The sequence below is a fragment of the Halichoerus grypus genome, chromosome 5 (genome assembly GCF_964656455.1).
Source record: "Halichoerus grypus chromosome 5, mHalGry1.hap1.1, whole genome shotgun sequence".
Classification (NCBI taxonomy): domain Eukaryota; kingdom Metazoa; phylum Chordata; class Mammalia; order Carnivora; family Phocidae; genus Halichoerus; species Halichoerus grypus.
Window position 1 is genome coordinate 140149110 of NC_135716.1, and position 27304 is coordinate 140176413.

The window sequence follows — 27304 nt, forward strand, 5'->3', positions numbered from 1 at the left end:
CTTAAATTACTTTCTGTGTGTTTTGGGATTGAGTATATGAGTAAATATATTGAGGAAAATGGGAGCCAGGTTTCTCATCACTGGAGAAGGGGTTTACAATATGGAAATGGAGAAGATCAGAATGAACCCCAAAAACACAGAACTAAAATGAAAGATGTCAAAATGAACTCATTGTTCACAGTGAGAGACATAAAAACCAATGCAGACATGTGTATATATAAGCATATGAACATAGGCAAGTGTGAATATGGGCAAGTATATTTCCTAGCTCTGTACACCAAAGGGGCCTAGAAGCAGTGACAGAAAAACTCATCTGGAGCACTAGATCTTTGTTTCTAAGTAACATTGTCACTAAAAGGAATTAGGGATCCTTGGAGAAATGGCTGATTGCAGAGTCGGGAAAAGACGAGATGAGACTAGAATATTTTGTTGTTCCAGAAAGTAAGAAAGTGCTCAAAGGATAGTAACAGGTTGAAAGGACACAGAGGCCAACTGAAAGGCTTCCCAGTGGTGGAATCTGGGACAATTTCACCATTAAATAAAAGATGATAGCTACTGATTTATAGACCATTGAATAAGAATCGATTACTAAATGCAATGCATGATCCTGGATTGGATGCTGAACCAGGAAAAAAAAAAAAATAGACATAAAGGACAATGAGACAAGTAATGGAATTTGAGTATGATCTGTGGATTAGAGAATAATATTGTATCAATGACAAATTCCCTAATTTTAATCACTATACTGTGGTTTGTAAGAGAGTGTTTTTGTTTTAGGAAATACATGCCAAAGTATACAGGGATAAAGGTGCTTGGCTCCTGCTTACTCTCAAGTGGTTCAGAAAAAAATATACGAATCCGTAAGAATATGTACAGAGACTGCTAAAGCAAATGGAAAAAACTGCAAAACAACTGTGGAATCTGAGTAAAAGGTATAAAGGAGTTCCTTGCACTATTCTTTCAACTGTTTTTGTGTTTAAGTTTGATATTAAAACAAAAAAAAGGAACAAAAACCATAGAGTACAATTAGAGTGCCTACTCTCAAGGCCTTATAGTTCCAGGCTCAGCAGCAAGCACACAAGAGACAATGTTTATTAAAGGCAAGATGTATAACAGCTTTTTTTTTTTTTTCAAAGAAGAAACATAAAAGTTAAAGTAGAAAGCATCTCTTTAGCTTAAAATTTCCATTTTTTCCATTTATTATCAAGTTCCCTCTCCTTTATAATAAACGCCCCATTCTCCCCAGGCCTCAGCAGTCACTCCCTTAAACTCCTATTGGACTTACACATGGCCTTCATTTGGCCCTTATCACAAGTTATTTTGAACTGTTTTGATTTTATAGATATATCCCACTTGCCTAATTAGATTGCAAGCCCTGTGAAGGCAGGAACCACTTGTACCATTCGGTATTTTCAGAGCTTAATCAGTGTCCCAAGCATGCTATAAAGCTCCAGGATGCTACAGCATACTATAAAATGCTTACTAATTAGTTGTTGATAGGATTTTTTAGCTCTTAGTTTAACAGAACTCTATGGAAGGATTTTTACTAAAAATGCTACCTGAAGTTTTCTTCCTGTAATTGTTCTAGTTGTAACTGTGCATGAAAATACTTTTTTGCAACCATTGTATTTGGATCATCAAAAGATCCATCCAACTGGTCAAGTTTTTCATTCATCATCTCATTCTCAGAAACTAATGAATTCTTTTCATCTTGAAGTGCAGTCACCTGAAAAACAAATATACAAACATAAGCATCAACAGCAAAAAAGCTTAGAGTCCAGAGTTCACATTATAATTGTGACTAAGCCATTAAATTAATTTGGTCAGTCAGACTAGATAATTTTTAAGGCTCCTTCCAAATCTTGAATTTTGGGTCTAGGAGGTTTGAGTCAAACAAAAGAAATCAAAATAATTTGATTATTTTTATTAATTTATTAATATACCTTATTAATTAATGTATTAATTAATTAATACAGAGAAAACAGTTAATTCATATAAGGAGAGTATCTTCAAAAATGTTATGCTTGGGGGTGCCTGGGTGGCTCAGTCATTAAGCGTCTGCCTTCGGCTCAGGTCATGATCCCAGGGTCTTGGGATGGAGCCCCGCATCGGGCTCCCTGCTCAGCCGGGAGCCTGCTTCTCCCTCTCCCACTCCCCCTGCTTGTGTTCCCTCTCTTGCTGTGTCTCTCTCTGTCAAATAAATAAATAAAATCTTCAAAAAAAAAAATGTTATGCTTGTCCTAGTTTTGGGAAGAAAATGTTTCCAAGTCTCTAAAATTACGTACCGATAAACTTCAAAAAATTAATTTGTTCCCCTTTTAGTTATAAATTTACTATTAGGATGCTGTTATCTAGTAAGCTAAAATACACACACATATATGCACAAAGTTATTTTAGGTTCATAGTAGAAAATTATCAGTTACATATCATGCCTTCAGGGACAAGCACATTATTTCATTAATGAATCAATAACAAAAAGCTGAATTGAATCTATTTGCACATTAAGATTGTTTACATTTTAAAATGGATAAAAATAGGTAATTTTAGAACCACATCAATATCAGTACCTGATTCCTTGTTATTTTACTTACATATTTATGCAACGCCTTTTTCTTTCCCTTTTAAAAATATCTTTAAAAGTTTACAGCTAGGCTGTAACCTTTTATAAGACCAGAAGTTTATATATGATTTTATTAAGATTTGTTTGAAAAACATGAATCATTGACCTCTTACGACTTTCAACATATTACTACATAGGTTTGCGATTATTTATTTTTTCAAAAGATGTAATAAAATCAACCCAGTTATGTGAACGGGACTATATAGTGACACGGTGAACTAGTAATAGGAAATGAAAGTCAAGTGAGTGCCTTTAAATACAGTATAGGCAGGTTACAAACACTGTCCTCCAAATGAGCAACACAAAGGCTCGGAAAACTGTCCCCAGGCAGACTGCAGGAAAAAGAAATTTCTCTTCCTAAATGTAAGGCATGCAATCCATCCTTGCCATGCAAGCCGTTTAGTGTCTATTACCTGTCATGTGCAATCCTAAATGACTGAGATACACAAAAGAATGGAGTTTGAACCTTCAGTATCCTTATGGTAGAAATGTAAATAATTATGCAACAGAAAATGTTCCAGGTGCTTTGATGGAAGCATACCACAGGGTGGGGGTGGTACACAAAGAAAAGAATATCTCATTCTAGCTGGAGGGAAGAGACTGTCACAAAAAGATCAACTGAAGAGAAACAATACCCCCAGTCTTCCAAAATGGGTCAGAACCCTTTAAAGTAGGCAGGGGAGCAAGGGTAAATTTAATTTTCAACACCTGGTGTATAACCAACCTGGTTCCTATCCATGTTTTACAGTGTGGCTTCAGAGCTACCTTTAACCATAGACTGAAGGAGGGGGTAGTAAACAGGCAAATTCCTTGTACCACACCCTCTCATCTATGCCTTAGAATGTCCATTAGTGGGTTCTAGACATCTCCTTTAGCAAGCTCCCACGGTGATATTTTCTTTAGGTTCATAATGTACCTGCCTTTATCCCTCTCCGGTTTTTTCTCTATTTCTTTGTTTCTCTCCCCTTTGTTGCTATCTCTCTCTCCCTCTATCTCTCCCTCTCTCTTTCCCTCTCCCCCATCCCCTTTCTGAGTTAAGAGACAGAAAAATTTTAAAAGCTAAAAAAAAAGACTCATTTTCTCGTATCACCCAGATTTAACTTAATTCTTGTATACCATTTGCATATCTAAAAACAATGAAATATAAAACTCTATAGCTGGAGTCCCCCTTTATCACATTAAAATCAGAAAACCACCGCTTCAGACAAAAACTTATCTCGTACAACGGTGGGCAGGAGTATGTTTTCTCTAACATACCGTGAGCAAGAATGACCGGCCACTACTCCGGCAGTGAGTGAAGGATTGCTTCCTACTGCTGCCAGGTGGTAGAAGAATGGCTGGGAAAGGCAGAGTAAAGGCCACTGGCAAACATGTCGTAACTTGCCTGAAGGCCCCATAATAATCCCGACTGGAACAGAACTAGAAGACTACATCAGAGTTTCTCAAAACTTCACATCAAAATGTCATGTGGAGATTTTTCTCTCTTTTTTTTTTAAAATACACATTATCGGGCCTGCCTCCTGATTTCCTGAATCAGAATTTCGCTTGCCCCAATATTTAAAACCATAATTTGCACAGAACCAACATAGTTTTTATTTAAAAGGATTCAAGCTTCACCGGATCTTTCACCACAAAATCTCCACTTTTGCATTCTTTATTTTGATTAAAACATGTTTGCTAGCTGAACTGTGTCAACAAGTAGTTTCTCCAAGAAGGGCCCATGAGTCTGCATCTGAGCTCTCCGTCTGGGTATAGGGCAGCTTCCCTGCCGAGGCAGTCTGGAGATACCACACTTCCATATTCTGGCATTCATGTTGTAGGGGAGCCTGATTTTGTCTTTGCGGGTGATCTGCCTTATCTATCTGAACGACTAAGTACTTGTTTTTCCTTTATTCTTGAAGTTCAATAGCTTACCTAGGATAAAGCCTGGTGTTAAAAATTATTCACTGATTTGTTTCTATAGATCTACAATTTCCTTTTAAACCTCACTTTGTTGTCCTACCACCTAGTCTATTTTACTGATGTGTTCCTATGAAATTGTTATACAACACGAAGCAAAGGTTATTTTCTAAGCTTGGCTAAAGTCTTTCACATGCTCTTTAACCTGCAATGTTTGCACAGATGTCATGCTTTTATTCTTTTCATCTAAATCATGCTTCACTGGCAGTTAAGATACCCTATATTTTCCAATGTAGTTGAAGACTTCCTGGACACCCTCTCCACTGTGCCAAAGACCCAGTATGTCTTCCCTTCTAAGTTATGGTTGGGACTGTTTTCCCTCCACACCATTCTACAGCCTTGTGAAGGGTTAGGGAAGGAGGGGGGTGAGGGGAGGCAATGGGCAGTGTTTTTGTAACACCTGGGTTATGCTCTCATGTCTGAGGTTTAAATACCTTTAATCAGGGTGTGAGAAGTGTATCCCATTCCCAGGGAGGAATTCCTTTGGCCATCAGACCATTCCCCCAATGCAGTGTGTAGCTCTACAGCCTTTTTTTTCTAACAGAAGGAGTCAGGCTGAGGGCGCCTGAGTGGCTCAGTCGGTTAAGTGTCTGTCTTCGGTTCAGGTCATGATGCCGGGGTCCTGAGATCGAGCCCCGCATTGGGCTCCCTGCTCAGCGGAGAGCCCGTTTCTCCCTCTCCCTTGCCTGCCGCTCTCCCTGCTTGTGCTCTCTCTCTCTCTCTCTCTCTGTGTCAAATAAATAAATAAAATCTTTAAGAAAAAAAAAAAGGAGTCAGGCCCCCTAGGCTCTTAGTCGCCCCTCCCCAGTCCAGTGAAAGAAGCAAAGGGTGACTTCCCTCCTGATGGGGTAGACTGCAGTAAAAATCATCAAGATTTCTGTGGATCTTCCCCCCACCCCACTGCATGGGCTAGGGATAAGGGTCATGAGATCGAGCCCCACGTTCCTCCTCAAGGAGTCTGAGATTCTCTCCTGCTCCCTCTGCCCCTCCCCCTACTCATGCACGTGCGCCTCTCTTTTACTCTCTCTCTGAAACAAATAAATAAAATCTTAAACATTAGCTTTGTTCAAGCACAGGACTGATTTTTTAAAGATGAGGTTAAAAGACTAGGATTCCAGTGCTTTCACTGCCTTAAGTAGCTGAGTCACCTTGACCCGAGTCACTTCTCTTTTCTTATCTGCAAGCCCTTAAGGGTTAGAAATATTACTCAGCCCTATCATTATAGGTAATTATCCCATCAAGCAAGGATAATACTACCACAACCCTTGTTCCTTGTCTTCATACTTTTCAGAGAGTAAATTTATGTAACTCATTATTTGAACAAAAACATGCAATTTACATATAGCACACTATGATGGTACATTTACTCTTTTGCATAATTTTTCAAGACTTACTGCGTAACTTTTGCATTTGCATTTTCATATAACAATAACAACACATGCAAACACACATAGCGTTTATGTGTGTCAGGTCCTGCTCTAAGTGCTTAACATATATTAACTCATTTAATCCTCATAATCACTCTGGAGATATATACTATTATCACATCATTTCTCAAAAGAGGAAACTGAACTATAAAGAAATTAATTTGCCTGAGAGGACACAACCAGCTAGTAACATGGCTTGGGTCTGAATATAGGTGGACTGGTTTAACGATCTACCTCACTAACCATTAACTACTGTCTCTCCTACCAAGTTATACTGTCTCTCATATGAACTCAAGAATTATATGCACGTGTTCAGATACATGCATGTTAGCAAAACTCACTTGGTACTCGCATTTATGGGCGGTGGGGCGGGGGGGAGGTCAAGCACTTCGAAATACTTCCATAAATGACCTCACTTAAATATTTACACTCTATGCAGTAGATACTTTAATTTCTTCTTTTTACGAAAGAAACTAAAGGCTCATCTAAATACTTGAAATTCTACAATTAAAATGATCTTCTCAAAGAAGTTAGCAATTTTCAACTCGAAGAGAAAAATAATTATGAAATTCATGCTTGAAAATCAAGCCTGTAACAAATACTTTAAATATGCCCTCCATGAAATGAAACCCAACCTCCAAAACACTTTACCAGTGAATTATTTACAATAAAACCCTTTGTAAACTTAAAGAGGACATATTTCTCAGACTGGTTCTTTTCCACACCTGCATATCTAGTTCTTGGCATCTTTGCCTCAGTTCTTCTTTTTCTGCTAGTGCTTCTTGAAGTTCTTCCAAGGCCCTTTTAAGCTGAAACACAAAATGTCCTGTTTCTTAGTAAGACGTGTTTTGACACAAATTGAAAAATACATGTATATGCATATATACACTGATATTAAAAATGGTTATTAAAATTTATTAACAAGCTTACTCTCTTTGGGTCTTTGAAACTTTGAAACTTTCTAGGGTTACCAAGCCAATTACACAATATAAGAAAAGCACTAGCACAGCGTCTCTGGGACATAGTGGACACTCAATAAATAACTGACTACTCAGGGTGAGTGGGAAGATTTTAAGGTAGTGACCTTATGCAAATGGATAGTTGTGTGAAATAGTTGTTTAGGTAATGGGAGAAGATGTTGATTAGTACAGAACAATGATGAAGGACCTAAATGGATGGAAATCATGCATTTATATGACCCCAATTCAAATAAACAGCTGTGCTTTTCTCTAACAGTGCTCAACTGCATGGATGTAGCAGTAAAGAAAGCACTCATTGTAGTTTTGATTTGCATTTCCCTGATGATCAGTGATGTTGAGCATCTTCTCATGTGTCTGCCGGCCATGTGTATGTCTTCTTTGGAAAAATGTCTATTCAGGTCTCCTGCCCATTTTTTAATTGGATTATTTGTTCTTTGAATTTTATAAGTTAACTCTAGAGAACAAACTGATGGTTACCAGAAGGGAAATGGGTGGGGGGAAGGCTGAAGTAGGTGATGGGGATTAAGGAGAGCACTTGTCATGATGAGCACGAGGTGATGTATGGAAGTGCTGAATCACTATACTGTACACCTGAGACTAATATTACACAGTATGTTAACTAACCAGAATTTAAATAAAAACTTTAAAAAAATTTATCTATTAAAAAATAAGCCTCAATGTTGTTTTTCTGTGAATAGTATTCACACAGTCTCATTAATGTTTAAGGCGATGGTCCCACAGAAATAAAATTTTATGTAAATCTTTATGAAAAAAACTTTTTGGTTCAATGTGCATTTTTTAAAAATTGAAATATCATTAACATACAGTATCATATTAGTTTCAAGTGTACAACATAATGATTCAATAACAACAATAAAACAATGGTTAGATGCCATGAAGTAGGTGGCAATGCCTTAACTATGTTGTGTGCTGTCAGGCCCAAGGGCCTCTTCCATCCTTGTCAAAGTGCTTGCTAACCTCCTCTCCTTTCATAGAATACTCCTTATGAAATATTTAAACAACAGAGTATTAGAGGATGTTGTTTAATTTAATTACAAAAAATTCAGAAAAAACGCAGTATGTTTAAATTCAAATAAAAATTTCACAGAAAAGGTTTTAATTTGAAATATTTCGTGAGATGACTGGTGACACTCATGATAAACAGATGTTTAACAATATAACAGAAAAAGTACTGATTGCATTTGCCTGTCCTTGTACCCTTTCCCCTACAACCCAGGTCAGGTTACATGTCAGAGGAGAGTGCCTTTTTCCCCACATGAAATAGTCATGTCATAGAATCAGGGAAAAGAGCCTGAGCACAGGGTCTTGGAGGTTTCTTCAACATGACAAAAATTATATTAACTTATTAGATAAATCAGAAATAAGCAGAATTTTTATACTGTCTACTATTAACAGTGTAACCATCTAGAATGAGCCACGTATGTATTATAAGTTTCAGAAGAAAAGGTCAATGTCACTCAACTCTTTGAACATGAGCATAAAAATTTCTGGAGGCCAACACTACTTGCATTCATGAAGGAATGCATAATAATATTCAGCTGAGATATTACAGAATAAACAACCTAAATTTCATGGAAAAAATATTCTTGTATATGTTCTCCAATGAAAGCCTTATGATACTAATTGGCCAAGGAACTGTATGACTGTTTTCAACATTTTCCCCAATTACTGAGATACTCACCTGTTGCTCTAATTCTCCAACAGCATCATTTGTAGGAGAGCTCAATATTTCTTTACTCATCAACTAGGAAATTAAAATAGTAAACTTAAGTACAATAAAGAAATGTTATGAAGTAAAAATAGGTTTACTTGAGAGTAAAATGCTTCATATTTAGTTTTCCTTTGCCATAATTTGATGATCCTTAGAATATTATTCAAATAAAAATTTTATTAGAGGCTTAAGCTAAATAACACAATATTCAACCATTACATCAGTGAGGACATCAGAAGTAAAGGGTACTTGAAATACATAGATATATTTAAATTACCTGTATACTGAAAAATTACAATCCAAGTTCTAAAAGATGAACTACTAAATAAAACTGATAATAATAACTAGTATTAATAAAGATTCTTCCATAAAATAAATTAACACTTTTAAAATACAGCCTTTAAATGAGTGATATGGTAAAATTCCTAATTTGAGAAGTCATTTTAAAAGTAGAAGTTACAATTATATGAAAAAAAAAGGATGCTATAAAAAGTAACTTTTTTGCATCTGAAAGGCAGATTTATTGTTGTGATGCTTTAAATTCAAGCCCACAATGCAAACTCAGAGCGCACAAACGAACTTCTTATGAGAGGTCTCCCTCCAAACCATGCCCCTGCCAAATTCTGTTTGCCCTCACTAATCCTCTGGGCCTCCTCTGCATTCCACATCATCTCAGCCCTTCAGGCTGATGTTAAGAATCAACATGTACCATATGAATTCTGAATTCTTCTAGTTGACTTTACACAACTAGAATGGCTTGAACCCAGGCTACCTGGCTCCCAAACCTATCACCATATTTGCTCACAGTACTAACATTCTGAAAATGAACATAAGATATATTTCCACACATGCTTTAAAATTTTGGGAAAGACTGTTCTAATTGGCAGGGAAAAAAGAAGAAATAAAAATTCTTATCTGGTGAGAGGTTGTTTATCCTGCTTAGGTGAAGTTATCTAAGGGAACCTGACAATATTATCTTTTTTAAAATACAGAAGTACTAAAATTGAGCTTGAAGTCCTTTTAAGATATTTTGGGTAAAGAAAAGAAGGCAAGACACACTAGCTTAAGGTAAGTAAACCTGCTGCAAAGGGCAAGTTTATACAAATAGAAAAATATACATTCATAAGATTTATGTGAAAATTTTTGTGTCATTTGGTTAAGGATTTTCATATATATGTGAATATAAATAAAAACTTACCTCTTGAATAGCAGTCATGACCACATGTTGAACAGACTCTTCTAGTGTCATTATATTTTGAATATGTTCTGTGATTCAAAAAAAAAAGATGGATCTGATAAAAATCCACTCTTGACCCATGGAACTTTAGCCATTCAATTAACAGCATAAAAGTTCATTTACCATACATACTTCTTTATGCAAGTATTTTTCCACAAGAAATATGTCCACTAAAATCAGATAAGCAGAATTGAAAATATTCATATTTTTAAATGTTTTCTTTTTCCTAAAGAAGAAAACCTCTAATTTCCTTATAAGGAAGAGAAAGAGAAAACATTATAATCTTAAAACAATTATTACAATTTCCTCCCTGTTGTTAGATATTCAGTATTATAGGATGAATCCATACATATTAAATGAATTCCTAAAATCTTCAGCCTAGAAAGTTACATTTTATCACCTACTTAGTTCATTTCAGGAAGGCTTTTAAAGAAGGGACTTATAAAGCCTCCTGTAAACGTGTGCTCAACATCCATCAAGTCTCATCTCAAGGAGATACTTATGCCTTACCACAAACACACAGGCAGTAAGTTGATTCTGTCCCAATAAGAAATGAGGAACCATAAGAAAAAGTGTTTCATATTTTTGCATATTTCACTTTGCATATTTCATATATTTGCGTAATCCACTTCAACTATATGTTCTCCAGCTAAAACAATATCCAAAAAATTCCAAATTTCAAAAAAAAAAACTTACTATTTTCAAATACTTTTATCGTTTTAATGATTCTTCTGGAAAACTTCTGAAAGTTCTCTCAATCTTTCTTTTATTTGTAAAGCCAAGAACTGGACAAAGACTCTGATAGATTCTGGTATGCACCAGAAGTAGGGAGTGGGTGGGAAAGGGGAAGAATTAAGTAGAGAAAGCACAAGCTATGCAATGGTTTCCTTTAACTGGATTTTCTGGATAATGAAGTGTTTCGAGTCTGCTGAAACCTTCAAAAAAACTATCTTTATTCCCACCAAGATAAACAGGGTACTACTAACCAAACAAGGTCATTCTTTCAAGACTGAGACTGTTGCTATACCTTGGAATCATTTTGAAATCAATTCTCCCTGCAAAGCATAAAGGTGTGTAAGCTGTTTTACATTTTGTATGTGTTTTGTTTTTAAGTTTTAATTAATTTACTCTGTTTTTCTTTCATTTATTTGCTCACTCCTACAAGTTGAGAGCCCACATACCTCCAAAAATAAATCCAATTAAGAAACACTGATGTTTTTAATAATGACAATGAAACTATTTTATATTTACTACTTGCTAAATTTTTATTTATGTATGTGGAAACTTAATTTCCTTTTAAAATTCTGAGGACAAAATTGCTAAGTAATGCTTGGAACTAAATAATGAAAATAATACTAAAACTCATGGCAGGTAATAAATCATAACTTAGGGGAAAATTACAGCTTAAAATGTCAATTATAACTTGGAATAGAAAGAATTGATTAATTCACAAGAAAATAAATGAAATGAGATAAAAGACAAGAATAGATATTAAATAGTACAAACAGAGTCAAAGCCAAAAGTTGGTTCTTTGAAAAAGACTACTAAAACTGACAAACATGGGAGAGGGAAGATGTGAGGGTTGCTGGAGGGGCCATCAAAGGATACAAAAAAATAAAAAGATGTAAAATATGACATCATATACATAAAACGTGGAGAAGGAAGTCTATTTAGTGCTTTCAGAACTTGAGCAACCATCAACTTAATACAAATCGCTATACAGGATGTTATGTATCAACTCAGTGGCAACCAAAGATCAAAAGCCTATAATAGATACACAATAAACAAACAGAAAAGAATCCAACCATAACCCTAAGGAAAGCCATCAAACCACAAGGGAAGAGAGCAAGAGAAGAAAGGAATGCAGAACTACAAAAACAACCAGAAAATAATTAACAAAATGGTAATAAGTACATACTTATCAATAATTACTTTAAATGCAAATGGACTAAATGCTCCAATCAAAAGACACAGGGTGAGGTAATGGATAAAAAAACAAGACCCATCTATATGCTACACCTGTATGAACCTACAAGAGACTCACTTCAGACCTACAGACACAAATAGAGTAAAAGTGAAGGGATGGAAAAAATTATTCCATGCGAATAGAAGAAAAAAAAAGCCAGAATAGCAATACTTGTATCAGACAAAACAGACTTTAAAACAAAGACTGTAGCAAGAGACAAAGAAGGGCACTGCATAATAATAAAGGGGTCATTCCAACAAGAGGATGTAACAACTGTAAATATGCACTCAACACAGGAGTTACCTAAATACATAAAGAAAATATTAACAGCCATAAAGGGAGAAATTGATAGTAATACAGCAACAGTAGAGGACTTAACAACCCACTTACATCATTGGATAGAACATCCAGACAGAAAATCAACAAGGAAATAGTAGCTTTGAATGACACATTCGATCAGATGAACCTAACATATATACAGAATATTCCATTCAAAACAGCAGAGTACACATTCTTTTCAAGTGCACATGGAACATTCTACAGGACAGATCACATGTTAGGACACAAAACAAGCCTCAATAAATTTAAGATGATGGAAATCATATCAAGCATCTTTTCCAACTACAACAATATGAAACTAGAAATACAAAAAAAAAAAAAAAACTGGAAAAGAACACACATACAAAGAGGCTAAATAACATGCTACTATATTATCAGTGTGTTAACAAAGAAATCAGAGGAAACTAAAAAAAAAAAAAAATACATGGAGACACAACAGTAATGAAAACACAACAGTCCAAAATCTTTGGGATGCAGCAAAAGCAGTTCTAAGAGGGAATTTTACAGTGAACCAGGCCTACCTCAAGAAACGAGAAATCTCAAACAACGTAACCATATACCTAAAGAAACTAGGAAAGGAAGAATAAAACAAAGGCCAAAGTTAGTTGAAGAAAGGAAATAAGAAAGATTAGAGTGAAAATAAATGAGAAAGACTAAAAAACCATAGAAAAGATCAATGAAACCAAGAACTGATTATTTAAAAACATAAAACTGATAAGCCTTTAACCAGTTTCTTTTTTTTTTTTTTTTTTTTTAAGATTTTATTTATTTATTTGAGAAAGAATGAGAGACAGAGAGCATGAGAGGGAGGAGGGTCAGAGGGAGAAGCAGACTCCCTGCCGAGCAGGGAGCCCGATGCGGGACTCGATCCCGGGACTCCAGGATCATGACCTGAGCCGAAGGCAGTCGCTTAACCAACTGAGCCACCCAGGCGCCCAGCCTTTAACCAGTTTCATCAAGAAAAACAGAGTCAACTCAAATAAATAAAATCAGAAATGAAGGAGGAGATATAGTAACTGGCAACCACAGAAATACAAAGGATTATAAGAGAATATTTTGGGAAAAATTATATACCAACAAATTGGACAACCTGTAAGAAATGGATAAATTCCTAGAAACATACAATTTTTCAAAGTGGAATCAGGAAGAAATAAAAAAATCTAAACAGACCTATTACAAGTAATGAAACTGAATCAGTAATAAAAAATAGCTTCCAATAAACAAACATCCAGGACCAGCTGGCTTCACAGGTAAATTCTACCAAACATTTATTATTATTATTTTTATTTATTTATTTTTTTAAAGATTTTATTTATTTATTTGAGAGAGGGAAAATGAGAGAGAGAGCACATGAGAGGGGGGAAGGTCAGAGGGAGAAGCAGACTCCCTGCCGAGCAGGGAGCCGGATGCGGGACTCGATCCAGGGACTCCAGGATCATGACCTGAGCCGAAGGCAGTCGCTTAACCAACTTAGCCACCCAGGCGCCCTCTACCAAACATTTAAAGAATAGTTAATACCTAATCTTATCAAACTATTCCAAAAAAAACAGAAGCAGGAAAACTTCCAAATTCATTCTATGAGGCCAGCATGACTTGGATATCAAAACCAGACAGAGACACTACAAAAAAAGAAAACTGCAGGTCAATATCTCTGATGATCACAGATGCAAAAATCCTCAACAAAATATTAGCAAACCATATTCAATAACACATTAAAAGGATCATTCACTATGATCAAGTGAGATTTATTCCAGGGACGCAAAGGTGGTTCAATATTCACAAATCAATCAATGGGATACATCATATCAACAAGAGGAAGGATAAAAACCATGTGATCATCTCAATAGATGCAGAAAAGCATTTGACAAAGTACAATATTCATTCATGATAAAAACCCTCAACAAAGTAGATTTAGAGAGAATATATCTCAACATAATAAAGGACATATCTAAAAATCTCACAGGTAACATCATGCTTAATGGTAAAAAAAAATGAAAGTTTTTCCTCAAGATCAGTATCAAGATAAGGATTGCCATTCTCACTACTTTTATTCAACATAGTAGTGGAAGTCCTCACTGCAACAAGAGGACAAGAAAGGAAATAAAAGGCACCCAAAGTTTTAAGGAAGAAGTTAAACTGTTACTATTTGCAGATGACATGCTACTATATATAGAAAACACTAATGACTCCACCAAAAAACTATCAGAACTAATAAATGAATTCAGTAAAATTGCAGGATACAAAAATAATATACAGAAATCTGTTGTGTTTCTATACTAATAATGGAGTAGCAGGAACAGATATTAAGAAAACAATGCCACTTGCAACCACACCAAAATAAAATACCTAGGAATAAATTTAACCAAGGAAGTGAAAGACCTATACTCTGAAATCTTTAAGAAATTCGATGAAAGAAATTGAAGATGACACAAATAGAAAGATATACCACGCTCACAGACTGAAAGAATTAATACTGTTAAAATGTCCATAATACCCAAAGTCATCTACAGATTCATTGCAATCCCTATCAAAATACCAACAGCATTTTTCACAGAAGTAGAACAAATAATCCTAAAACTCTATGGAACCAAAAGAAACCCTGAATATCCAAAGCAATCTGGAGAAAGAACAAGGCTGGAGGTATCAGAACCCCAGATTTCAAGATATAATACAATGATGTAGTAATCAAAATAGTCTGGTACTGGCTTAACAACAGACACATAGATCAATGCAACAGGATATAGAGCCTGGAAATAAACCCACACCTGCATGGTCAATTAATCTGTGACAGAGGAGGCAAGAACATACAATGGAGTAAAGACAGTTTCTTCAATAAATGGTGCTGAGAAAACTGGACAGCTACATGCAAAACAATGAAACTGGATCCCTTTCTTACACCATACACAAAAATAAACTCAAAATGGACTGAAGGGGGCGCCTGGGTGGCTCAGTTGGTTAAGCGACTGCCTTCGGCTCAGGTCATGATCCTGGAGTCCCTGGATCGAGTCCCACATCGGGCTCCCTGCTCAGCAGGGAGTCTGCTTCTCCCTCTGACCCTCCCCCCTCTCATGTGCTTGCTCTCTCTCATTCTCTCTCTCTCAAATAAATAAATAAAATCTTTAAAAAAAAAAAAAAAAAATGGACTGAAGACCTAAAGGTGAGACCTAAAACCATAAAATTCCTAACAGAAAACATAGGCAGTAATCTCTTGGACATCAGCCTTAGCAACATATTTATGGATACGTCTCCTCAGCCAAGGGAAACATAAGCAAAAATAAACTACTGGGACTATACAAAAATAAAAAGCATTTGCATAGCAAAGGAAACCATCAACAAAACAAAAGGCAACCTATTAAACAAGAGAAGATATTTGCAAGTGATATATCCAATAAGGGGTTAATATACAAAATATATAAAGAACTACTACGCCTCAACACCAAAAGTACAAACAATCTCACTAAAGAATAAGCAGAGGGCCTGAACATTTTTCCAGAAAATAAATACAAATGGCCATCAGATACATGAAAAGATGAACAACCCTAGTCATCATGGAAATGTCAATCAAAACCACAATGAGATACCACCTCACACCAGTCAGAATGGCTAAAATAAAAAACACAAGAAACAACAAGTGTTGGCGAGGATGTGGAGAAAAAGGAACACTCGTGTGCTGTTGATAGGAATATAAATTGGTGCAGCCACTGTAGAAGACAGTACGGAGGTTTCTCAAAAACATAGATAGAGAAATACCATATGATCTGGTAATTCCACTACTGGGTATTTACCCAAAGAAAACCAAAACACTAAATCAAAAAGATATATGCACCCCTATGTTATTGCAGCATTATTTATAATAGCCAAGATATGAAAGCAACCCAAATGTCTGTCAATAGATGAATGGAGAAGATGTAGTATATGTGTGTATATATATACACATATACATACAATGGAATATTACTCAGCCATAAAAAAGAATGAGATCTGCCATTTTCAACCACACGGATGGACCTAAAAGGTATAATGATAAGTGAGATAAGTCAGATAAAGACAAATACCATATGATTTCACTTAACATGTGAAATCTAAAACAAAATAAAACAGAACAAAACAAACAAATGGACTCTTAAATACAGAGAACAAGCTGGTGGTTGTCAGAGAAGGGGTGAGTGGGAGGATGAGTTAAACAGATAAAGGGGATTAAGAGGTACAAACTCCCACTCATAAAATAAATGAGTCACAGTGATGAAAAGTACAGCATAGGGAATACAGTAAATAATATTGCAATAACATTGTATGGTGATAGATGGTAATGAAACTTATCTTGGTGAGCTTTGAGTAATGTATAGAATTGTCAAATCAATTTGTTGTATGCCTGAAACTAATGAATGTCAATTATACTTCAATAAAAATAAAAAATAATTATAAACAACCAGTAACTGAAATAGAAACGAAGCATTAATCGAATAAAAAATAAGAAGGATAACAACAGAAAAATTCTAGATTTATAAATTAATTGCTATTTGTCAATTTGTAATTAAACATTTATGGAAGTTTTCCATAAGCAAATTCTCCTTATTTTGTGAAAAAAACCCAATATATAGATCTTTGACATTTTCTCTAAGTGAGAAATAAAAGTCTGTGGAGAAACACTCACTTGCCCTAGAAAAAAAATAGCTAGTTGATGATAGAGATGGACTAATACCAAAGTTTTCTGATACCCAATCCTTGTTCTTTTTTATTAATAAGCAATTAATTTCATATATTTTATTTTTCTCCTTCCTAAATTTGTTCTTATTGAATTTAACCTGTTTCATATTTTTACTTCATTAGATAGATAAGACTGAATTTATCTTCTAAGGTCCTGGTTTAAAGTACTATACAAACTTAAGTACCCAACATATTCTTATAAAGGTGATGTACTAAGACCAAGTTTGGATGAATCATACAAAAAACATCAGCATCAAAAATCTCACTACCCAGACTGATGCAAGCCCTGAGGGAAGTAAATCTTGGTCTGTTCAGTTCATCATTTCATTCACTACATGCATCCAAAAATGATCTTTTGTACTCATTAGGATATGGATCACAGTGTTTGTATATACCAATATAATATACCAATTCCATTTATGTCATCAGACTGCTTAACTGGAGGATACACTAGACAGGCATTCTTCTGAAAAGAGCAGAATATCACTTGAAGAAGCTTGGATTATAATTTAGTATCTGCATATTTATAAAAATCTGAATCAATCTAAACTTCTATCTTACATATGAAACAGAAAATGTATCAGATGAATAAGTACAATTTTTACTGAATATCCACTAAGTCCTAAGCACTGAATATACAAATTAAATTAATTAAACTAAAATACATTTAATTTAGTCACTGACTATAAATCTCAGAATCCAGGTACAAATAGGATACTTAAGATTTGTAGCTTTTTAATGGCAGAACTGGGCTAGACTTAACACCTCCTGGGTTACATTTCCAGGTGCTTTGTGACAAGGTGTAGTAGTACATTTTTATGCTACTTTCTATAACAATGTAGGTTGTTTCTAGAAAGTAAACTTCCCCAAATTAACTTTGAACTGATTGAAATTCACTTACCTTGCTTCTTTTCACAGTTGACTGCACAGCCTAAAATAAGCTGGAGCAATCTCCCAAGCTCCACAGAATCTGAACATTCAATTATTTGGTTTAAATCAGGGATAAGTTCTTCAGAAATCTGCTGCCCCAAAAACTGCAGTATTAAGACAATAAATTAGATCACTCATTTCTGTAGACTACAAAGAATTTATTACATTTAATTATTACAAGGAAAACAAACTATAAATAGGATTGTGAAATGACTCAGATAAATTAACAAAATGATAAATCCGTAATTATTGACTGAAACCAGTTAGCAAAGTTGAAGCAACATCCCAAAATTTTGAGTAACCAACCAACAGCAACTAAAATGGTTTTACATCAAATAACTTTGATCCCACTGTCTGAGGGATTAAGAAACCCCTAGACTGATCTTTTATGACAAAAACTTATGCCTTTCCAAAAATAAACAGATTTATGTTAAGCTGAAAGATAAGCATATTTTGATGCATGACTGATTAATAGTAAACCACAGTATAAACCATGACACTTGCAAATGAACAGCAAATCTAACAAATCTAATGGATTAATCTTTCCTGGCCTTATCTTTATTTTTTTTGGCTCATTAAAAAGTTTTCTTGGCATTAAAAAGCTCTAAAATGAGTTTGAGGCATTAACAGGTTGAAAAATTTCAATCTTAAAATTACTGGAAAAAATTACAAGTATAAATATGTGACAACTTTAAAAAATAGAAACCAAGTCTTTTAATGGCAAAACCAAACCAAAAGTTTTTTAAACATAAGCAATAAGCTTTCTTCTATCAAATAATCCTACTAGAGAACTTGTTATGATACTAAGAAAAAAAAAACCTACTTGAATAATGTACTATCTAAAGTGACTTTAATACTACTTTCACTTTGCTTTTTTCCCCAATTTACTTGCACAAAAGCATAATTTCACAGTATACCTTTGTTGCTGTTTGCACTGAGAAGGTCAAAATAATACTTTACATAGGAAATACTTCAATTTAATTATAAAGTCTACTTTACAGCATTGCATAAAATCAAATCATTTAGAGATGACGGTAATTCTCTTGGAGAAAAGAACAAATTTCAAGAGTATCAATATAGAAGCAACATTATTTTACAAATCAATATATTACATTTAAGCCTGTTCATGTTCACAAAATTTGAGTGTTCTGAAAAGGGCAAAAAAAAAATACATTCTAATTATTACATTTTAGTAAGATGTTATAAACAAAAATCCAGGTTATTTTTTGGTGTCAATATAAATATCATATAGGATTTTGTATTTAAACAATGTCAGATGTTTTTCATACCTCACTGTAATAACTCATAATTCCTTGAAGTACCTTCTTTAAATTACTAGCCTAATGGGGAAAAAAAGAATAAGAGTTCAATAAATTATTTCAAATTAGCAATGAAAGAAAATTTATGCCAAGGTGAAAGACAATAAAAACTCTGGCCTCATAAAAATGACAACAAAAAAACATATATTAGAGTTTTATAAATACAAATATATGATATTCTTTTAACATGAAAGCTTTAATCAGAATTTGATTAAAAGTATCTTTATGCTTTCATAGATTAACCAGAGTGGTGCTATCTATCTATTTATTTATTTATTTTTAAAAGATTTTATTTATTTATTTGACAGCAAGAGAGGGAACACAAGCAGGGAGAGTGGGAGAGGGAGAAGCAGGCTTCCTGCACAGCAGGGAGCCCGATGCAGGGCTCGATCCCAGGACTCTGGGATCATGACCTGAGCCAAAGCAGATGCTTAACGACTGAGCCACCCAGGTGCCCTGAGTGGTTCTATTTAAAGTGAGCTGCAATGAAGTACCAACTTTAAAGATTTAACTATGAGCATGTCAACCTCCAGTCACAAGTGAGTAATAGGGTTTCTATTTATTCTCTTGCCACAAACAATAGACAACAGGACAAAATACAAGGAACGACGTTTTCCAAGCTTTAGCCACTGGACAATATGGAGGAGGAAAACAAAAAAAGATGAGCCCAACTCTAGTCCAAGATTTCTCTCTGGAGGCAATTTTCATTCCATGAAATAAAGTGGTAGAAACTAAACAAAGCCTGATGTTCTCACTGAGTTGAGGAGATAAGACATCAGAAGTTCAGGAAGGTCAAGGGAGTTAGAATTTGCAGGGCAGACAAAGAGGTGAGCCCTACAGCGAGAAAATGTTTCACAAATTTGCACAGTGGTTTGTCACTTTCAGCTGAATACCAATTTGCATGTGCATGGGTGAAACTCACTGAGATTAAACAAAAATAATTTCACTTTTTTTAAAAATTTTTTTCCCCAGTCAAGAATAACTTCCGGGGCGCCTGGGTGACTCAGTCGTTAAGCGCCTGCCTTCGGCTCAGGTCATGATCCCAGCGTCCCGGGATCAAGCCCTGCATTGGGCTCCCTGCTCCACGGGAAGCCCACTTCTCCCTCTCCCACTCTCCCTGCTTCTGTTCCCTCTCTAGCTGTGTCTCTCTCTGTCAAATAAATAAATAAATAAATAAAATCTTAAAAAAAAAAAAAAAAGAATAACTTCCAAGGAAAAACCAATCCAAGGAACTTTAAGCTGAACAATTCCCAGAGCTTACACAGGGCCAGAAATTGTTCAAATTCCCACCAGCCACAGTGAAGAGACTATCTACATCGACAAGCACTCACTAAAGACCCTGAAAAGGTCACACCTTAGTAAAGGGTCTAACCTAGCCCTAGAGGAAAAATAATTCTAGATCTATCTCCTAACCTCCAAAGCTTCGAAAGGATCAAACCAATTCACAAGTATCTTAACTGCCTGCAAGAACAAAGTCCAACACTCTTTAAAGGAAAACAAAAAATCCATCACTCAACAATGAAATTCATACTGTCTAGCATCCAATAAAAAACTACTACATATGTGAAGAAGCGGGAAAATGTGGATCATAAGTCACATAATTGACCGTGAAAATTCAGTCAATAGAAATGGGCCAAGAAATGAGAGATGAAAGAATAAGAAGACAATAATGTTAAAACTGCTAGCTTCAATTTGTTCACAGATTTAAATGAAAACAGGAATATAAGAATAGAAATGTTTTCTTAAAGCACAAAATAAAGAAATGGCCTCTAGATTAAAAAAAGGAAGACTCAACTGTTAGGTGTCTACATGAAAGACCTAATATAAAGACAGATTAAAAGAATAAAAAAATAGATACACTAAAGCAAAAAATAATCATAAAACTGGAGTGGTTACTTTAATTATCAGACAAATTAGACTGCAGAACAAAGATTTCCGGGGATAACAAAAGGTCTTTCATAATAATAAACAGATTCATTCATCAAGAAGACATTTAAAAATTGATGTATAGAAACTTATTAACAGAATTCAAATTACATGATTTAAAAGTTAACTAGAACTAAGAGAAATCAACAAATCCACAATCACCGTTAGAGATTTAAGGACTCCTCTTCCATAACTGATAGAATAATCAGACAGAAAATCAATAAAGATATAAAAGATGCAATAGTACTATCACAATACATTTGACATAATCCATCTGCAGAATACATGTTGTTTTCAGGTGCACATAGAACATTCACCAAGACAGACCATATGTTAGGTTGTAAAATAAGTCTCAATAAATGTAAAAGAATTTCTCAATACAGAGTTATGTTCTCAAACAAAAATGGAATTAAATTAGAAATCAATAAATACAAGAAAAGTACCTTAAAAATCCTCAAATATTTACAATTTGAAATAACTATTTCTAATCTACCTGTGGGTCAAAAGAAACCACATGGGAAATGAATGAATATTTTGAACTGAATGAAAATAGGAACACAGCATGTCAAAATGTGTGGGATGTGTAAGGCAATGTTTAATATTAGGAAAATAAAAGACCTAAAACTTATGATTTAATTTTCCACTTTAAGACACAAGAAAAAGAAGAGAATATGTAAGTAGAGGAAAGGAAATAATAGAGAAGAAATCTATAAAATAGAAAACAAAAGCTAGTTCTTAAAAAGAAACCAATAAACTTGAAAAATGTCAAGCCAAACTTATCAAGGAAAAAAGAAAAGACACAAATTGCCAACATCAGTAGAGAAAGAGGATACATCGCTAAAGATCAGAGTCATCAACATATTTTTAGCAAAACAATTAAGAACAACTATATGTCAACAAATTGGATAACCTAAATGAAACCCAGTTAAGAACAGTTAAGAACAATTGTATGCCAACAAATTGGATAACCTAAATGAAACACACAAATGCCCTACAAGACACAACAAAACTGACCTAAGAAGAAATGGAAAATCAGTCTGGTAGTTTCTTAGAAGGTTAAATATATACCTACACAATGGGATACAATTACATTCAGGAATTTACCCAAGAAAAATTAGATATATGTCATTGCAATTGTACCCAAAGTAGGTAAACACAGAAACAATTCCAATAGCCATTAACAGGTGAATGGGTAAGCAAATTGTGGTGTATCAATGTAATGAAATACTACTCAGGGAAAAAAAAGAAAGAAAGAACTAATACAGGCAACATGGATGAGTCTCAAAAACATCACAGCGAGTGAAAAATGCCAGACACAAAGAGTAACAGAGTATATAATGTCTGATTCCATTTATATGGAACTCTAAAAATCTACAGTGACAGAAAGCAGATCCATGGGGCCAAGCGAGGAGTGGGGATTAACTGGGAAGAGGCATGTAAGTTGCATGTTTTGGGTTAATGGAAATGTTCCACATCTAATTATGACAGTAGTTACATAAGAACATACATAACTCAAACTGTACACAATAAAACGCACCCTTAAATTAATTTTAAAAAATGATTTAATTTAGTGTTAATTTTAAAATCACTGTTTGGATTAAGTGCTTCTACTACTTATTTTGTATACCTTTATTCTCCAGTTGTCACCAATATCCTCTTTAATTCGGCTTAACCAAGATTCATTGAACCAAGCTACATCACTGAAACAAAAATACAAGTGCAAAACATTAAGATGTTTTTGTTACATAGAAAGCATCAAATTAAATCAATATATTATATCAATATTTATATCTTAAAGCCTGCCCTTAATAAGAGTAGTTAATATTATTTAAATGAACACACTGAATTTTTAGTAATTCCTAAGGATTTCTTTTGTAATTTCTCATAATAAATTACTTAATTCATTAACATCTTCAATTTAATAAACATTTACTAAGTATCTCATACTAGATAACTCTGGTAGCAGGAAGATGTAAAAGTCCCAATCCTAAAGGGGGAAAAAAAAAAGAAGAAAACTAACATTTTAATGTGTCTACTCTGTATTAAGCACTGTGCTTGCTGTTTTTCCATAGTGCAACATTTCAATATCATAGTAATTGGCAAAGGATTGGTTATGATTATCCTCAATCTTACTCTTCAGGGAACTGAGGATGAGAGAAGATAAGTGATTTTCCCAAAGTGACACTAGTACATGGCAAAGCCCAAAATAAATCTATTTGATTGTAATTGAGTAGAATGAGTGTAATGAGAAGTCTACAAGGACAAATTTAGTTTTAAACTTGTAAAGTTAAGTCATATTAATATGGAAGGCCAAGACAAAGAATTGCTATATCAATTTTTTAGGTTTCAAAGAATAACATTTGACTATAGTGAACTGTGTTAATAGATCATACATATTCTAAACAAATATTTGGATGCTTGCTCTGAGTAAGGAATTGAGCAAGATTAATATGAAGATGAATAATTTACTACATGACTCTTAGGGAAATAACTATTAAAGTGGGAAAGAAAAGAGCACAAAAACTATACTCAAAGGAGAATGAGAGAAATGCTGTAATCGTTAAACAAACACTACAAACTAACAGAATAATAGTACTAGCGGAGGTCTTCGAAGTCTCATCTAAATTTTTACTTCACACATAAGCCAACAAAAGTGAGGGAAGAGGGGCGCCTGGGTGGCTCAGTCGGTTAAGCGTCTGCCTTAGGCTCAGGTCAGGATCCCAGGGTCCTGGGATCGAGTCCCACTTTGGGCTCCCTGCTCAGTGAAGAGTCTCCTTCTCCCTCTCGCTCTGCCTACTTGTGCTCTCTCCTCCTCTCTCTCTGCCAAATAAATAAAATCTTTAGAAAAAAAAGTGAGGGAAGAAATCAAAGGGATTCTTTTCCAAGGCCTGAAGTTAAAAATGTAAAGCTGAAACTAGAACACAGTGCTTAGCTTTTCAGAAATCATTCTGCCTCAGATGCTCTAATATAGAAGATACCACTTCTGACTGGGGTAACCAAAAATGACTTAGCCGTTTCTAATTCATCTATGTGGAATCTGTAGCCATTTTCTTCTGAGCAAATTAACGTTAATTTTATTCAACCTTTCCCAGATGCTAAGGCTACAATTACCAAAATAATTTGGCTAGATGTATAAATGGTATATTTCTAACCAAGTATTTACCTAAAAAGTCTGATCCATAAGTGAGTCAAACTGTATCAAAGCAAATTCACTTTCTTTTGACATCAGATTAAGTGAAATAGGTAAACCAGTTGTGATGGTTACTTTTATGTATCACCTTGGCTAGGTCATTTTTTCCTCAAACATGCTTGGATGTGGCTATGAAAGTATTTTTTAGATAAGATTATCATTCAAATCAGTGGACTTTAAGTAAAACACATTACCCTCCATAATGTGGGTGGACTTCATCCAATCAGCTGAAGAAAAAGAATAACCTCCCTCAAGAAAGAGTGAACTCTGCCAACAGATCGTCTATGGACTCTAGTTACAACATCAGCTCTTCTCTAAATCTCTGGCCTGCAGACCTGACCTGTGAATTCTGAACTTGCCAGCCTCCACTATCACGTGAGCCAATTCCTAAAAACAAACCTCTCTCCCCACCGTGTATGTGTACACATATACAATAGTATATGCCCACGTCTTATTGATTCTATTCCTCTGGAGAACACTGACTACTAAACCAGTCTTCTAACTGACCCTAAAGATATCTTGATATAGGATTCTTTAATTACCTCTAGAAAATGGATCTCAACATAACCTCTTCTAGCTTTCCTCCTTTTATCTTGTGTTCCTCCTTGTCTTTCTTTCTACTCCAAATCAACTCCAGCCCTGTGTCTTAGTCTGCTCAAACTTCCATAACAAAAGACCACAAACTGGGTGGCTTACACAACCGTAATTTATATCCCACAGTTCTGGAAGCTGGAAGTTCAAGATCAAGATGCTGGCAAAATAGGTTTCACTCTCAGGTCTCTTCTCTAAGCTTGTAGGTGGCTGCCATCTCGCTGTGTGATCACATGACCTCTTCTTGGTATGCTCGAGTGAGCTCTCTAATGTCTCTAAGGATCATAATCCTATCAGATCAGGGCCCCACTCTTATGACCTTATTTAACCTTAATTATTTTTCAGAGGCCCCATCTCCAATATAGCTACACTGGGGGTTAGGGCTTCAACATATACATTTGGAATGGATACAAACATTCAGTCTATGATACCCTGAGAAATACTTTCTAACTTCTCCATAAAAATGTATCTCCTGCTTTCTTTTCTTATAAACAATTCATCCTTCTTAAACAATTGTAATGGCTGCCAATCTTTCCCAATATTAAACTTGATATGCAACCTCCTAACTCTCTGGACATATCCTTCTTTTATTTTTTTGCACTGCCACATCTGCATGTCTTAACTAGACTCTTGGCCCTGACAATTAACTCCTTTTCTCATATTTCCCAGAACTTCAGTGAAACTCAAGGGACACCAAATTAGGGGACATAAGACTGAGAAAGGAAAATATGGATAAACTGTTTTCTAAAAAAAGGTAAGTAAGAATCAGTATAAAATTATTTTTTAATTCCACCCATGGTGTTTGTCTTCAACAGTTTTACCAACTAAATACAGGCAGTAATTAACACCTACAGGTTACTATACACAACATAGTTGTTTTGCTTCAACAGACACCCTGACACTCTTCTTCTTGAATAATCAAAAGGCTTACTTGCTTAACACATCATATTGTGATCTGTACTTTCAGCATGTGCATCTGGCCTTTTATGTATTAAGACCCCAAAGTAAAAATCTATCAGGAGAGGTTCAAGATACTAGATTTCAGTGATTACAGTTGACTGCAAGCACTGGTGTTAGAGTCAGGCCAAAGCTATGTAAATCCGGGCTTTCAAGTAATTAACTCATTATTTGACTTTAACCTCTGCTTCATGTGTAGATTGAGGAATATCTACCTCACAGAACAGTAAGAACTAAATGAAGTAACATATGTATAGGGTATATAACAATGTTTTATAGTTTAGTAAATACTCAGATGTTGGCTATCATGATTTATCATTCAAATGCTCGAATATCTGCTGAATGAATGAACAAATAAGTACATGATACTTGAGGTCTCTGGGTTTCTATATTCTTGGTCTCACTCTTTTTCCTCTAGCAAAAATGTCTAGTCAAAGGCAAAAGAAACAAGCAGAGAAGTTACCTAAGTGGCCAAATTAAGCCTTTCTTTTAGGGGAAGTCACATGCTGTAATATTTATAGTTGTAATGGGTTGAACTGTGTGTCTCCAAAAAGGTATGTTCATCTCCTAACCCCTGATACCTGTGAATGTGACCTTATTTGGAAATAGGGTCACTGCAGATATAATCAAATTAAGATGAGGTCAAACTAAATTAGGGTAGGCCCTAATCCAATATGACTGGCGTCCTTCTAAGAAGAGGAGAGGACATACAGACAGAGGGAAGACAGCCACGTGGAGAAGAGACAGATATTGGAGCTTTGCTGGGGCGGGGGGCACCAGAAGCTGGAAGAAGGAATGATTCTCCCCTATAGGCTCTGGAGAGAAGATGGCCCAGCCAATACCTTGATTTAGGATTTCTAGCCTCCAGAATTATGAGAACAAATTTTTGTTGTTTTAAGCCATCCACTCTGTGGTACTTTGTTATGGAAACCCTAGGAAACCAATGCAGTTGTAGTTATAATTTTTCCCCATGTGTTTTTTAAATATCTACATATATTTTAAAAATACATATATATATTACGTATTCAGACCAGAGATAATAATTAGGAACTTGTAGAACCCTAACAGTAAGTCCGTGACTCCCCATGTCTAAGTTATATGGTTTGGGCATTAATTTTCTTTTTTTAAAGATTTATTTATTTATTTTTTAGAGAGAGTAAGTGAGCACAGGGCAGTGAGGGGGGAGTAGGGGCAGAAAGAGAGGGAGAGAGAATCTTAAACAGACTCCGTGCTGAGGCAGAGCCTAATGTGGGGCTGGATCTCACAACCCTGAGATCAGGACCTGAGCTGAAACCAAGAGTCAGACACTTAACCAATTGCACCACCCAGGTGCCCCGGGCATTGATTTTTATGATCTTATTCTTTAGCATACTTGCCTCAGGTAAATAATAAAAGAATTATTCATTTAATGTTACTACTTCCTT

General features: G+C 35.0%; 1 protein-coding gene and 1 non-coding gene across 2 annotated transcripts in view; both read right to left on the reverse strand.

Annotated features, from left to right (window-relative positions):
* Positions 1 to 27304, reverse strand: part of HOOK1 (hook microtubule tethering protein 1) — a 63534-nt gene that overhangs the window by 26591 nt on the left and 9639 nt on the right. Inside the window, exons 3-9 of the mRNA XM_036121341.2 lie at positions 22770 to 22842; positions 19187 to 19237; positions 17869 to 18001; positions 9917 to 9984; positions 8689 to 8751; positions 6732 to 6815; positions 1560 to 1726 (exon numbers count right to left, since the gene is read on the reverse strand). Of these exons, the coding sequence (XP_035977234.1) occupies positions 1560 to 1726; positions 6732 to 6815; positions 8689 to 8751; positions 9917 to 9984; positions 17869 to 18001; positions 19187 to 19237; positions 22770 to 22842 (639 nt within the window). The remainder of the gene's footprint in view (positions 1 to 1559; positions 1727 to 6731; positions 6816 to 8688; positions 8752 to 9916; positions 9985 to 17868; positions 18002 to 19186; positions 19238 to 22769; positions 22843 to 27304) is intronic.
* Positions 7860 to 7986, reverse strand: LOC118554078 (U6atac minor spliceosomal RNA). Its single transcript, XR_004926361.1, has one exon. It is a non-coding gene; the product is annotated as a U6atac minor spliceosomal RNA (small nuclear RNA).